At 53.1% G+C, this 15,502-nt stretch overlaps 1 protein-coding gene across 1 annotated transcript in view; it reads right to left on the bottom strand.

The window, feature by feature from the left end:
• Positions 1 to 869: 869 nt before the first annotated feature.
• Positions 870 to 15,502, bottom strand: part of DSCAML1 (DS cell adhesion molecule like 1) — a 364,654-nt gene continuing 350,021 nt past the window's right edge. Inside the window, exons 22-33 of the mRNA XM_021926590.2 lie at positions 13,148 to 13,265; positions 12,594 to 12,757; positions 12,220 to 12,318; positions 11,233 to 11,421; positions 10,469 to 10,756; positions 8,968 to 9,123; positions 6,819 to 6,849; positions 6,517 to 6,635; positions 5,732 to 5,884; positions 4,921 to 5,115; positions 3,806 to 4,117; positions 870 to 1,902 (exon numbers count right to left, since the gene is read on the bottom strand). Of these exons, the coding sequence (XP_021782282.1) occupies positions 1,427 to 1,902; positions 3,806 to 4,117; positions 4,921 to 5,115; positions 5,732 to 5,884; positions 6,517 to 6,635; positions 6,819 to 6,849; positions 8,968 to 9,123; positions 10,469 to 10,756; positions 11,233 to 11,421; positions 12,220 to 12,318; positions 12,594 to 12,757; positions 13,148 to 13,265 (2,300 nt within the window). The 3' untranslated portion in view covers positions 870 to 1,426. The remainder of the gene's footprint in view (positions 1,903 to 3,805; positions 4,118 to 4,920; positions 5,116 to 5,731; positions 5,885 to 6,516; positions 6,636 to 6,818; positions 6,850 to 8,967; positions 9,124 to 10,468; positions 10,757 to 11,232; positions 11,422 to 12,219; positions 12,319 to 12,593; positions 12,758 to 13,147; positions 13,266 to 15,502) is intronic.

Below are 15,502 nucleotides of genomic sequence, written 5' to 3'. Positions count from 1 at the left end.
CCTGATCCACAGCTTAGCCCCAATTGCAGCGCTCGACTCAGGAGCCCCCTGTGCACTTCTTAGGTGCACTTGTTTTTCACCCAGGGGCCAGTCACCTGCTTCTGCCTCTCCAAACCTTCAAGTCCCTGGAGTTCCATCTCACCTGCCACCTCCTGTGATGCCCTCTGGACCCTCTCATCAGAAAGGGGCCTCTGCACACCCACAGCACCTTGCCTGCTCCTCCGTGTGGACGCCTGTTCTTCCACTTGGCTGACTCCTTGGAAGCCAGGTGAGGTACCTGGTGTGCTGACTTGGTTCTCTTTGGCTGAGCTCCATTCCCTCTCCTCCATGAGCTTCTCTCCTTCTCCCTCTGATCTCATCTGGTCCTAACAGCCCAGAACTTTAGGCCTTGGCCTGGTGCCCCAGGTTTAGATAATCTCTTCTTCCCGGCTCTCAATAGGCACCTCTCCCACAGCTGTGGGCTAGTGATCTTGCACAGTCCTGGCCCCCTGGCTACCCTGCACTCTCTTGGAGGAGAGAAGCCAGTAGGCAACCCCCCCCATCCCAGGCTCCCCAGTGCTTGGTGAGCCCGAGGTCGCCTCATTCCATCTGCTACAAGCTTCCCTCTGTTTACAGGTAAGGACACTGTGGGTCAGAGGGGTTTAGGAGTTTGCACGAAGCCACCGACCTAGTTCCCCTTGCAGGCCCAGCACAGCTCTGAGAACAGAAGAGGAGGCACCTTGGCTAATTGCAAGCCTTTGAAAGTCTTAAAGCACTGAGCCAAAGCCCAGGCTTCTCACAAAGTCTCTTTATGAGAGACAGAAGGCCTGGGATCGGGGTCTCTCCTCCCTCCCCGCTGGCCCTCGCCAGATGGGAAAAAAACCACCACATAGAAACATAACCTTTATTGCACACGGCGCTGGGTCTTTTTTCATAGAAAAAGGTATTAACACATAAGCATCTGCAAATTGAAGCAACTCCTGGTTTTCTTGGAACAGTAAAATCGCATGCAGTGTCTCTGAGTTGGGATTTTGGTCTTTGTCAAAACCACCTAGATTGGGGGAGGGTGAGGAGGAAGGAAAAAAAATTGCTGAGTCTTTGTGCCTCTGTCTCAAAATAGGGTGAGAGAAATATATAGATATATAGCTTGTGGACGCGTTCCTATCTGTCTATATATGTATATATATCTCCACACATATTTTGTGGGGTGGGGGATTTGACTTGTACTGTCAAATTCTTTGTGCCCTGGCTTCATGGAGAAGAAGAAAATAGTTTCATTTGTACAAAAGAGTTCTATGTACAGGCGTTCATGATTGGGGGTTTTTGTTTTGTCGTTGGTTGGTTTTTGTCTGTCAGTTGAATATAAATAATGCAGAAAAACAGCCGAGCTGGCGTGTGGGGCTGCGGCGCGGCACGGTCCAGGCGTGGGCTGCTCTTCCTGCCAGCGCTACACCAGGGTGTAGGATTTGGAGTAGGCCCCGGCCCCCTGCTTCTGAGACCTCCCTACCCCCGACGTGCTCATCTCGAGAAGCGAGTCCCTGGAGCCCCCCATTTTGGTGTGTGGACCCCCGGCTCGTGGAGGCTCGGTGCTGGGGGCCGGAGGGGCAGCACTGGGGGCGGTGGGGGGCTCAGCCGGGGTGGGGCCGGGGGCTGGGGGGGCTGTGCCGGCTGGGGGTGCTGGCATGGCCAGAGTCCTCTGAGGTAAGGTGGCTGTGGAGGCGGCAGCGGGGGCCCCTGGGTGGGGGAGGCCCAAGGGCTTGCTGGCAGGGTCCAGGGTCAGGTGGCGAGCCTGGGTGTGGTAGGTTCGAGCCAGGTTCCGGATGGAGGCCTCACGGGGTGGGACCACGGGGCAGGGCTCACGTCCATCTGCCTTTCGAAAGAAGGCCTCTGACTTGGCATACAGGGGCAGGTTGCAGTAGTCACCTGGAATCACAGAGGCAGAGGATGTTACAGGCAGAGGCTCATTCAGCCCTCACCCCATCGCCTGCCCCCCGTCTTCTCTCTGATCTGGCACGGGGCCCCTCCACTGGGGGGCAATAAAGAGTAGCGGAAAGGGGGGGTGCTTGGCCTTTCTGAGCCTTCGTTTCCTTATCTGTGAAATGGGGATGATCTTACTTCCCCACAGGATTATTGTGAGGGGTGAATGAGATGAGGTAGGTAAAGTGCTTTGCTACAGTGGCTGCTGCAGATAACAGCTGCCCAATACATGGATGCTTGTTGTTCAATGGTCACTAGAGGCTGGTCAGCTTCCGGTAGTGGAGAGCTCACTACTGCTAAGGACAAGGATGTCCTAACGGCTCTGGCTGGTGGAAAGCTTTTCTTTACCCCGAGGAGGAAAGGAATATCATTCCCTGTCGCCTCCCCACCATGGAGCCTGGTTCTGTCCTCTGAGGTCTCACAGAGTGAGGCGTCCCCCTCTTTCCCATGGGGGCCTTCCAAATGTTTGAAATCGGCTACATGTCCTCTCTCCTCCCACTTGGTCGCCTCTTCTCCAGGTGGAAAGTTCCTAATTTTTTTTTTTTGAGACAGAGTGTCCCTCTGTCGTCCAGGCTGGAGTGCAGCGGCACGATCTCAGCTGACTGCACCTCCGCTTCCTGAGTAGCTAGGATTACAGGCATGTGCCACCACGCCCAGCTAATTTCTGTATCTTTTAGTAGAGATGGGGTTTTGCCATGTTGGCCAGGCTAGTCTAGAACTCCTGACCTCAGGTGATCAGCCTGCCTTGGCCTCCCAAAGTGCTAGGGTTATAGGCGTGAGCCGCCGCACCCAACCTAGTAATTTCTTAAACTGCCTCCATGTGACATGCTTCTAAGACCTCTGTTGCCTGACCCCCCCCGCCACCCCGTGCTCCATGGGTACCCTGCCTGCAAATGGGCCTCTTTCCCCGGGGGAGCTGGGCCAGGCACTTTCCTTAGATTTTCTTATTGAATCCTCACGACAGCCCCCAGGATTGGTTAATACCTGCCTGTGCTTTACAAGTGAGGAAACTGAGGTTCAGAGAGATGAAATCATTTGCCTAAATTTGCACAGCCAAAAGGGGTGGGGGTGTCATACAGGGCCACAGTCTCCAAAGTCTTTCCATTGCTCCAGGCTCTTCTTTCCATGACCCAGAGAGCCCCGCCCCTGCCTCAGTTAGCATGGCCAGTGCTAAGCAGACCACACTGCATTGTTTGATAGTCTCGGCTTTGCATGCTGTGACCCCAGCATCTGCTGATAGACTCCCCCTGGTGATCCTAGCCCTGCCCTGCCAGCCTCTAAGGGCATAGGCTCTGGTCAGGCCCCTGGGGTCAGGTGGTTCCCAGCCAGGCCAGGTCACTGCCTACCAAGAGGTATGACCATGGTGGGCGGAGCTGCCAGGACTGATCGATTGGGTCTGGATTAAATTCAAACAGCATTGAGACCAGAGACCCTTGGGCAGCTGACCCTGAAGGGATCTGTTTCCATCCTGGCACAGCTTCAGATAAAGGGGATGCTCACTACTGAATGAATGAGGCCTTATGACATGCTGGGGATGTATATCATTTCTAATACCCATCACAACAATGCAATGTAGATACTATCATTGGCATTTTACAAATGAGAAACTTAAGGCCACAGAGGTTAAACGGCTTACCCAAGGCCACAGACACAGGAAGAGGTTGAGCCAGGATGTGGGCCCTGACCTTCCTTGCTCCTAAGTCCTTGCTGTTGGTACCACCTTGCACTGCCAAGGAGCCAAGCTGGGCTGGCAGGATCCTGGTACTAGTAGGACTAGATCTAGCCAGGGCTCATGGGGCTGGGGCCAGGGGGCAGGGGGCACTGCCTGGGAGGTGGTCTGAGCACTCACTCTTGTTGGCCCGGTGAGGGATGGGCACAGCCACGTTTTTGCCCCGGTCCGCATCCTGGGGCTTGGGTGGTGAGGCGGTAAAGCGGCAGATGCCAGGCTCTGAGGGTGTGCTCATGGACGTCATGCTGTCGGCGTTCTCGTTGGTGCCTGTGGTCATCTGGTCAGAGGAACTGTCAGAGATGAAGCACTCGGTGATCTCAAACTTGGCGTGCTGCAGCTGCTCCTCCAGCTTGGCATGTTCGTAGGCCCGGGCCAGCTCCTCGTAGGTGGAAGAGGCGCTCTCAGTGGACACCATGCTGTTCCTTCCTTTGTCTGGGGAGTTAAGAGGACAGGAGTAGGTTATGGGGAGAAGGGTATAAGTGAGACTGACTGAGCACTTCCCCTGCCCGTAACCCCAGCAGCTGTCTGGAAGTCTGGTCATGGAGGACACCAGGCTGAGGAGATCCTGTGAAGGTGGCAGTGGTGGCAGAAGTAGGAACTTTGACTCATGAAGGGCAGAACATCTTTCATTCTTGAATATAAGCGGCCGGGCGCGGTGGCTCAAGCCTATAATCCCAGCACTTTGGGAAGCCGAGACGGGCGGATCACGAGGTCAGGAGATCGAGACCATCTTGGCTAACACGGTGAAACCCCGTCTCTACTAAAAAATACAAAAAAACTAGCCGGGTGAGGTGGCGGGCGCCTGTAGTCCCAGCTACTCGGGAGGCTGAGGCAGGAGAATGGCGTAAACCCGGGAGGCGGAGCTTGCAGTGAGCCAAGATCCAGCCACTGCACTCCAGCCTGGGCGACAGAGCGAGACTCCGCCTCAAAAAAAAAAAAGAAAATAAGCAACCATCCCCTGGAACATTCAGCCCTTTTTCCAGTGAACATCATGTGTACCAGTTTCTCTGACAATTTTTGGGAAAGCAACATTAACTCCCTGACCAAGTAGAGGTCAGTGACGTCAAGTGTTTTTGTCCCAGCTGCACAGTGGGTCAGTGACCAGCTAGACATGAAACTGACTTGTGCCTTGGCCCCATGAGCTGGTGGGTAGAAGTTGGAAGAATAGAAGGTGAAGGTGAATGATGGGGAACTGTGGGGAGGTGTTCAGGATGCCAGCAGGGCCTTAGGCACACCTGTGTCCTGGGACAGGCTGGCGCTGTAGCTGTCACTCTCAGTGACGGTGACACCATGCTGGGAGCCCACAGTGCGCCAGTCAGAGGTGAGGGTGCGAGCAGGTGTGGAGGCCTGGCACTTGGTCAGGGTCCACTGGCTTGAGTACCGGTTCCGGGTGCTGTGGGCTGACTTTACATTCTTCCTGGATACTGGATCTGCACAGACAGAAGCAAGAAATTGCATCCTCCAACCACAGGCACCCAGGCTTGGGCAGCTGGCACTTACCAGAAAGGGCAAGGGGGAGCAAGGGAAGAGGCAGACGCAGCCACAGAAGCTCCCTTGGGAATGCTGCCTTTCCTAACCACATCGCTGTCCCCAGAGGAGAAGAGCAATTGAGTCAAGGCGTGGGGGCAGTGGAGGGCATTCTCCCCACCCACCCCATCTTTTCCTTCCACCTGGGGGAGAATGTGATGTCCTTTCCTGCTGCCTCCTGACTGTCCATTCATTCCCTACAGTCCTTGATGTGTTCTCTCCTATGTCCAGATACACAGTGCTAGAGATAGAAAGACCCCTGGAGAACTCAAATACCCAATACTCTCAAAATTTCTACGTAAGGAAACAGGCCCAGAGAGATAAAGTTAGTGGTAGACCCAAGGTCACAGTTAGTAAATCTGCAATCGAGGTCTCCAGGCGCTAATTCCAGTGCTTTCCATTTTTTCATTCTATTCCATTATGCTCCCTCCTCCCTTTAGAAAAAACACCACCTCTGTCACGCTATGCCCAAGGCACCCTGGGTGGGAAGACGGCTGTCTCCCTGGGGATAATGCATACTGGTTCCTGGCCGGATGTCAGACATGTCGATGAGGGGTCCTGTGCTCTGGATGAGGGCTGGGTGGTGCAAGGAGACGCCAGTACAGAAACTCTGTGGGTTGACAGCTTGGCTGAACTCAGCATCTGTCACAGGGATGGTGGCCTTGTCATCTCCTGGTGAAAGAAGGACAATTACCATGAGTCCTTGACAATTGTTTTTTAAAGCTCTGTTGGATGTGACTGAATTTCTCTTTGTCTTTATCCAATGTGTTTTTTGTTTGTGGATTTGTTTGTTTGTTTTTTTGAGACAGGGTCTCAGTCTGTTGCCCAGGCTTAATTGTGATCATTGCTCACTGCAGCCACCTCAATTTCCTGGACTCAAGCTATCCTCCTACCTCAACCTCCCGAGTAGTTGAGACTACAGGATGTGTCACCATGCCTGGCTATTTTTTTTGTGTGGTAGAAATGGGATCTCACTATGTTGCCCAGGCTGGTCTCAAACTTTTGGCCTCAAGTGATCCTTCCTCCTTGGGCTCCCAAAGTGCTGGGATAACAGGCATGATCCACCACACCCAGGCTTTATCCAATGTTGAGTCACAGAAAGGCCAGCAATTCCCTCCGTTGGACAGAGGAGGAAACTTAGCCCTTGAGAGAAGCCACAATGAGTTCTAAGGTTGTTGAGTGGTTGATGGGGCTACTGCCAGAACCCTGGGCACTGCCATGAGGGCAGGTGTTTGACTTCCATGGATTGTAGCTTGGGGAAGCACATCCAGCATGACAGGGAGCTTGTGGCACCTGTCACTCACCCAGCTGCTTGATGCCTTCTTTGTCCTCAATGAGCAGCTGGACCCTGGGGATGTCAATGTGTAGCCGTGGGCCCTGGGGTGGCCCTTTCACAGGGGTGTCAAAGCTTCTATTGTTCTTGCTGTGGGGAGAAAGATGAGGTGGGTGGCTCAGCAGCCATAAGGGGTTGGGGGAGGGGGCTTTGCAGGACAGTGGGATCTTAGAAGCCTGTCTCCTATTCTGGGAGTTCAGAGCGAGGCTCCTGAGTCCTCCTCAGGGGAGAGGGGAGAAGGGAGGAAAAAGGAAGCAGCTTGGTGATACCCACCTTATCAACATTTCTGCCAAACTCTTTGCATCTGCAAAACAGTAGAGGGAGAGGAGGGCTGGGTGAGAATGAAGTTTGAACAGGATGACAATGGGAGAGGCATGGGAAACAAGGTGGAGAATTCCTTAAAATGGGGCCAGGGCTGGTTTCCTAAGAAGCAGAAGGAGAAATGTAAGGACCTACAAAACAGCCTAAAACTTGACGCAGTTTCACTGCACCCAATTCAGGATTTGGCTCAAGTCTGTTTTCCTTTCTTCAGATTTTATCTAATCGAGAGATCCTTCCCAAAGCACAGGGGGGCATAGCAAGTGCCCCATCTGCTTCATGAATTGACTCTACTTAAACATGACACCATAACAGGCTGGAAATGGATATCAGTGGAAAGTTTATCCTCAGTTATATCTTGGGGAGAGGAGAGGATGTGGTAAAGGTGGTCAATAGGAAGCCTCAGATTATTAAACTCTCATATCAACCAAGAGGCTTCACTTCCTCCTCTGGGGACTCTGTCCCCAAAAAGTCCATGGATGGATTTTAGGGCCCATTCTTTGTCTCAGAGGAGCCTTGAATAGGATCAGGACTCTCAGGTTAGGAATTTGGAAGAGAGAATTAAAGGGCCTACTTAATTTATTAGACCCCTGATACCTGAGAATGAGCTGTCAGAATGAATCCCAATAGTTGTATGCATGCATCCAACCATCCAATTATCTAGCTATCCATTCACCCAATCATTGATCCATCCATCCATCCATTTATTCATTGATCTAGCCATCCATCCAACCATCTACCATCCAATTATCCATTCATCCATCCAACCAACCATTAATTCATCATCCACCTATTCAACCATCCATCTGTCCATCCATCTACCCATTGATTCAACCAGTAATCCATTCAACCATCCACCCATGCATTCAACATCCATTCAATCCTTCTTATATTTATATATTAAATCTTCCATCCAACCACTCCTTTAACCATTCACCCAATCATCCCACAATTCCAATTGTTTTTCCATCCAGCCATCCATCCAACTTGTCATCCATCGATCTATCAGAATAGTCATCTGTCCATCCAAGCATCTGTTCAATCACCTACCCATCTGTTCAACTATTCATATAATCATTATCTAGCCATTCAACAATCCATCCACCCATCTATTCATTCAACCTTTTATTCAACCATCCTTACACCCAGCCATCTATTCAGCCATCCAACCATCCTTCCATCTATACATCCTTCTATTCAACCATTTATTCAGTGATCCATTCAACCATCCAACCATGTAACTACTCACCCATCTAGTCATTCAATTATCCACCCAGTCATCCATCCATCCATCCAATCATCAACCATCCATTGAACCATCTGTTCATCCATTTACCCAATTCCTGAACACAATAGGGAGCATTAATCATTCTCTTTTCTGTGCTACTATTGTTTCCTGGCTTCTCACATTAGATAATAATCTCTGTAAGAGTATGGCTTTGCTGTTCTTTATTGATCTCTATAGTCTTGCAATATCTATGATGAAGCAGACTCAATAAAAGTTTTCCAAATAAGTGAAAGCATATTTGTGAAGCAACTAGTAGGTGCCAGACACTGTATTAGGCCATGGGAAAATTGAGGTAAATCAGACCCATTCACAGTAGACTGTGGCATCAGGTAATGGAAAAAGGGGATAATATTCAAAATATTTAACACCTGACATGGTGCAGAAACTGCCCAGTTAGAACTGAGCATTGTACTAGAGGCTACCTGCAGGTCTATTCTTTAGTGGATGGGTCCTAGGAAAGTTGCAGGGATCCTGTGAGAGGGGATGGAGCATCCAGTGTGGAAAGGAGCAACATCTGTTTACCAACCAACATGGAAATGTTTAAATATTTAACAACCAACATGGCTTTAACCAGTGTGTACCTCTAAATATTAGCCCTGACTGGGGCAGGCACAAAGTCTTGGGGGCATAGAGGAGGAAGTGGTGAATGAAACCTTCTGAACTAAGGAGGTTTCAGAAAGTTGGAGTGACCACTCTTCCTTCAAGAGGACACAGGCACTCTGTATCATCCAGATGGTGCTGTGAGCCAGTGAAGTGGGGACAACGTGGCTGAGAGCCAACACCCCCTCCTGGAAGGCCCATAGGAAGCTCCCCCACCTCGGAGTCGCTTCAGCCGCTTCTCCTTCCTCTTCTTGCGTACAATGAAGAGCAGTGCCACCCCCAGTGTGGCCAGGATGACAGGGCAGCCGATGGTGAATAGCTTCTTCACGTCGTCCCCTTCACCTTGAGCAGACTTGATGGGTGGAATGGTGCCTGAATGAGGGCAAAGAATAGAATTAGATGTCCCTTATGAGCCAGGTGCTGTGCAGAGCATCTCTTGGGTGAGGCAGACCTCTGACCTCTCTTGCTGACCTTGGGCTCTGACCTCCACCTCCTGGCACAGAGCCCTGGCCTTCCCCTCTGCTCCCCAAATTCTGGTCCTATCAGGACAGCCATGAACAGTTGTGTCATTTTTATATTGCATTATATTAACGACTTCCTGGTACTGTTGTAGAATTAGCCTGAAGTCTCCTGGAGTTAGTCTCTCGCCTGTTGGAGTTCAGTGCTCATTCCTTGAGAGTGGATTGATGGGTTTAAATTCTCATATCCAGCTGGGATGAGGAGAACCAAGAGTGAAGCATGGTAGGAAGAAGTCAGGGCAGTGGACCCTGGGTTCTCTTTCCCAGATGGGGACAAAAACCACTACAAACCCTACATTCTCCCCCTGCTCACCCCTCCTGGGGGCCATATCTGTTAACCCGGGTCTCCTGCAGGGAAACATGACAAGTTTTCCTGCTGACATAACCCTCTGCCAAGCCCTGATCCTTGCCTGTTTCAGAGCTTTGCTTAAGAGTCACCTCCTTCATGAAGCCTTCCTTGCTTGAGTTCATCCCCTTCTGATACTGCTTTTGTTCTGTTTCCTTAACACATAGGTAGACTTATGACAATGGGCTTCTATGAATTCAGCCTTCCATGTTCCTTCAATGGATGTGTGTGTGTATGTGTGTGTATGTGTATGTGTGCATGTGTATGTGTATATGTATCCCTATGTGGCAGAGGCCACCTGCTGGCCAAGGCACTTAGGAACTGGTATATGCCTTTTCTGTGGATTTCGGAGGCTCCCTGTTCAAAAACATGGTGGCCACTCAACCTTCACAGGACTCCAAGAGAGCAAGAAACAAATCAGTACAGGGTTAAGCCACTAGGCTTTGGTATTTGCGACTGTAGCATAGGCTGTTCCCTCCTGGCTAATATTCCATATCAGCAGAAAGTTCTTAGGGGTCAGGACCTCAACCACACCTCTACCTCCCTCGTCACCTCCCTGAAACAATGCACAGTGATTGAGGACTGCAGCTTCAAAGACTCTCCATCTTTGGTATTACTGACCTATGTATCTGTCCATCTGTAGTGGCCATTGGTGCATTGCCCACTTACCTGGCTGCAACCAACCTGATGTTCCCTTTGTCAGCCCTTTTGCCTGTGGGCCAGCATTTCCCCCACCTGCATCCCTGCCTGTTTTTCTATTGGTCTGTCTCTTTATGTATCTGCCACTCTGCCCACTTCCTTCGCACTACCCTGCTCCAGCCTCTGTGCCATCCCTCCCACCCTTGTGACTCACTGCCATCGTAGTCCAGGGTGGCGAACTGGGCCGTTTCATTGCCGCAGCCAGCGCTGTTGCAAGCCCTCATGCGCAGCTCGTACCATGTGGCCTCTCGCAGTTCCGTCAGGAACACCTCCCCAGAGCTGTTGGCCCGGAGGCCCTGCCAGGCCCAGGTCCCCTTGGGCCGATACTCCAGAACGATGGCTGTGATAGGGCAGCCCCCGTTGTTCCAGCCCTGCAGGTTAAGCCGAGCATGCGTGGAGTTGATGTGGGTGAAGAGGTGTTGGTCTTTGCTGAAGGAGGGCTCTGGCAGGCCGGAGGGAGAGAGAGAGGTTAGAGAGATTCGGGGGGAGGCAGGACTGGGCTGAGCTGGAAAGGATTTCCCTGGGGCAGCTGGGATGGCAGTAGCTCCAGAACACATGTTTGGCACAGGTCAGGTGAGGAAGCCCCAGGGGGCAGAGGAGGAAGAGGAGGGGAGGGAGGAAAGGGAAGAAAAGGGCAGGGCCTGGAGAGAGGCCTCAGCAGAGGAGGAAGGGAGCCAGGAAGAGGCAAAGGAGTGCCACCTTCGGCCACCCAGTGGGGAAGTGGAACTAGTTTTTCCTAATGAGATCTATTGGGATGCTGTGGTGATGGGAAGGAGGCTGAGACTCCTCCCTTCAGGCTCCCTGCATCCCTGGACCCCTCCTTCCCCACCCAGCCACCTTCCACCCCATACCCGGCCCCTCTACCCCACCCTCACTGGGCCCGTCACTCCTTCCCTGCCCTGGCGGCCTGGGCCTCACCCCGCCCGTGGGTCTTGGCCTCGATGATCTCGCTGATGCGCCCAGAGCCCACACTGTTCTTGGCTGCCAACTTCACCTTGTACCATGTGCCACACTTGAGGCTATCCAGCTTGAAGGAGCGCTCGCTGGAGCTGATGAACACGTCCTTCCACTCCTCGCTGTTGTCCACCGAGTACTGTAGCACGAAGCCTGTGGAGGGTAGGCCTGATTCAGGTGGGGGCAGGGCAGGGCAGGGCAACAGAAGCCCAGCCTTGGGTACCCCAATAGGGGGGCTGGGCTCCAGGGAGGGGGCAGAGTCAGGCCTTTGGTCATTGGAATAGGCATATGCTCCTTAGAAGCAAAATTGGAAAGACCAGCCCCAGTCAACTCTCTGTATTAAACCAACCAATCAACAAAACACTGTAAGGGCCTTGGGTCCAGCCCCTTGGCGGGTTTGACGCTGTCACTTTGGCTCTAGTGTTAGGGGTTAGTGGCCCAGGTCGGGAGTGGAGAAAACCAGAGTTGTGAGGCTCACAAAGGGTCCTGTCTAGACCCTCACTACTTCACGCATGGCCCCCTGAGCAGCAGGCTCAGCAGCACCTGGAGCCTGTTAGAAAGGCAGGTCCTCAGCCCCAGTCCAGAGCGCTGAGTCAGAGCTGCATTGTTACAAGGCCGCTTGGTGACGCAGATGCACACTCATGCTTGGAAAGCACTGATCTAGTCCATTTGTCTACTTTGACAGATTGGGAAACCCAGACAGAGAGGGAAACAGGCTACTCCAGGGTCACACAGCTCACAAGTGGCATTGGAAGGGCAGGCGTACTAAATCCCAGTTGCCTGGGCCATTGCAGTTCCCTTGGCACTTGAATGACTTCCTTGTGGGTCACTTGGCCCCCAGATCATTTCTGCCATTTGGAGACAAACGGCAGAAGTGGGTGAAGCCCCTTCCCTACCCCAGGCCCAGAATTCCTTCCCCTGTCTTCCCCCCTCATCCAGACCACTCCTCACCTCGAATGGAGCTGCCCCCATTGTCACCTGGAATCCAGGTCAGGGTGATGGATGAAGCTGAGGTTTTGGAGACAGTGAGGCGTGGCTGGTCCGGGGGAACTGTGAGGGGAAAGTCACCACCCCTTAGCACAAGGGTGGACCCTGTGACGCGGTGTGGGGCTCCCCCCATGACGGGAAGGTGCTGGCTCTCCCACACCCTCACTCCCACTCCCCAGCTCTCCTGCCTCCCCTTCCACATGCACCTCTGTTCCCCCAAAGGTCTATCTCTCCCTTGATTTATCTTCTTCTATTCAATGACATTCTCACGTGATGGAATTCCTACCCTTTCTCCATCCCTGTCCCCACCAGGGGCCACCTGCCTCACAGAGCCTCACCTTGCACCAGAAGGTTGACGATGATGGTATCAAAGCCACCGGTGTTGGTGGCCGTGCAGGTGTAGTAGCCAGAGTCCTCAGCCTTCACTGCACGTAGCAGCAGTGTGCCGTTGGTGTGGATGAGCCGGTGCCCATCCATGGACACTGGAATGGCTGAGTCTTCACTGCCGGGGGCGAGGATGGGGCGGGTGGGTCATGTCAAGCACCCCTTCGTCCTGAGGCCCTCCCCCCAGTGTGTGGCAAAGAATGCTGGGAGTGGAAGGAGGCTTGCCAGGGGATGCTGGGTTCTTGGGGCTTTTCTCAGCACTCCCTGGGGGTATGAGGTAACCCGGCCTCTTTAACCATCTGGGGAAGGGAGGTCCTTGGCTCCCAAGAGGGGAGCCAGGAGGCCAGGCCTGCTTGAGAGAGCAGTAGCAGTATACCCTGCAGGGCCTCCACAGGGCCTGGAGGCAACCGGGTCACCAGGAAGGAGGGCCCCAGACTCTCCTCCTCATACCTCTTCTACTATATCCCTCTTTGGGGCCACCCCATCCCTCCACAGTCCTGACACACACCTGTCCTTGGTCCACTTCACGGCAGGGGCTGGATCTCCCACTGAATTGCAAGGCAGCCGAACATCTTTCATCCAAGGTGTCGTCACGGTGCCCCCAAAGGAGATTATTTTTGCTGGGGCTACAGGGAGGAGAGGATGAGAGCCACGCCACTTCTATCTCTGCACAATATCCTTGCCTCCTTCCTCAGGGCTCCCTGGATTTACAGTTCAAATCCTCCCTCCCCGATCTGACTTCCACCTTGGGCTTTTGGTAAGGGATGGGTGTCAGGGAATATTGGCTGGGAGACGTTGACTCAAGAAACATTGATGAAATACCAGTTATGGTCAGGATGGCATGAGGCTCTGAGGATTCAAAAAATGAGTATGATTTATTCCCTGTCGTCATGTTGATCACCGTCAAAGAGGGAGACAGATACTTAAGGAAAAATTATAACAGGGGCAAAATGCTATGGTAGGTGCAGGCACGAAGAAGCCCAGGGGTGCGAGGCAGGGGGAATTTGAATGCTGCTTGATAAGTGGGCAGTGGAGGTGATGGCCGGGAACAGCATCTGGAATAGGAAGCTCTCACTTGAAGGCTAAGAAAGACTTTATATGCAGGGAAGGAAACGTATGTCAGGAAAAGGGAACAGCACTGAGCAGGGACGTGGAGACCTGAAGCTCACGGCAGGTGTGAGGGTTTGCAGATACCCTGGGGTAACCAAAGCTTGAGTCCAGGGGACGGGCAGGAGTAGAATCTTGGGGGCTTTGCTGGCAGGGCCAGGAGGTTGGAATTCCTCTTAGACAGCCACCACCAGAGGGTTATAAGAAGTGGTGTCGGCCAGGCGCGGTGGCTCATGCCTGTAATCCCAGCACTTTGGGAGGCTGTGACAGGCGGATCACCTGAGGTTGAGGTCAGAAGTTCAAGACCAGCCTGGCAAACATGGTGAAACCCTGTCTGTCTACTAAAAATACAAAAATTAGCCAGGCACGATGGCAGGTGCCTGTAATCCCAGCTACTCGGGAGGCTGAGGCGAGAGAATCGCTTGAACCTGGGAGGCGGAGGTTGTAGTGAGCCGAGATCATGCCACTGCACTCTAGGCTGGGTGACAGAGCAAGACTGTCCCCCCCCAAAAAAAAAAAAGGAGGAGTGGTGTCCTCAGCCGATTTCAGATGCATCCTGGCTGCTTGCAGAGGATAGTTTGGTGGAGGGGGGTCCCAGAGGACATAGACCATGACAGGATGGTGGCCAGAATGCAGGCTGGAGGTGATGTGTGGCAGTGGGGAGATGAGGGGCTCAGAGCAAGAGCTGACAAAACTTGGGGTCTCGCTACTTTGGGGGAAGAGAATGGGGAGGGGAGGATGGCTCCCAGGATTCTGGCTGGGCCACGGAGGTGAGTGATGGCACCCTCATGGGAACAGGGCACACTGGAGGAGGGGCAGGCTTGGCAGGAAGGCCCAGATAGCTTCACCTCGTACTGAGTCCACAGTGCAGCCACAGCTGTAGCTAGACCTCAGGCGGGTGCGTGTTCTGGAGCACCAGAGAGATGCCTGGACCAAAGACGCTGATCTGGGAGTCAGCAGGCGTGATGAGGCCACAGGAGGGGATGCAGACTGACAGGGAAGTGACCAACTCTAGGATCAGTATGCACAGGCAGAGAGGAGAGGACGGGAGTGCCCCGAGGGTGGCTGCAGAGGACTGGGTCAGCAGCATCACAGAAAGTGCAGGGCCACAGGTGCCCAGAGTGTGGTGGGTGGGTAAATGCATCTAGTGCCCGAGAGATCGCCAGGCCCAGATTTAAAGGAACCAAGTGCCCAAGTGCCTCAGAGAGTAGAGCAGGCCCATGGAGCTGGGGCCCTTCTTGGGTGGAGGGAGAGTGAGAGTGAGAGTGAGGGAGCAGCTGAGAGGTTCAGGTGCAGGACGTAGGGGCTGGGCTCCTGTGCTGGTCGTGCCGGGTGCCAAGGAGCTCTGAGAGAAGGGGAGTTCTGGGGTCTGCTTGGAGCAGTAGGGGCACCAGACAGGCCCGGCAGAGGGGTCCACATGAAGACGGCCTCCAGGGGCGGGCAGTGAGAAGCCTGGGGCCTTTGTGGAGGTTCTCCGAGTTTCTCCAGAGATCAGCTTCCAGACCTGGTTTTGCCACAGGCTGGGGTTGGCTCCCTGAATCTCTGTGTGTCTCAGGGTGTGTGTGCGTGTATGTGCATCTGCATGTGTGTGCATATGCATGCGTTAGTGTATATGTGTGTGCATATGTGTGTGTGTGCACATGCGAGTGTGCATGTGTTAGTGTGTATGTGCATATGTGAATGTGCACGTGTATACATGTGTGTATGAGTATGTATGTGCATGTGTGTGCATGTATTAGTGTGTATAGTGTGTGCA

The sequence above is a fragment of the Papio anubis genome, chromosome 12 (assembly GCF_008728515.1).
Source record: "Papio anubis isolate 15944 chromosome 12, Panubis1.0, whole genome shotgun sequence".
NCBI classification, from domain to species: domain Eukaryota; kingdom Metazoa; phylum Chordata; class Mammalia; order Primates; family Cercopithecidae; genus Papio; species Papio anubis.
Note: the sequence above shows the minus strand (reverse complement) of the source record. Positions and strands in the feature narration are given on the sequence as shown.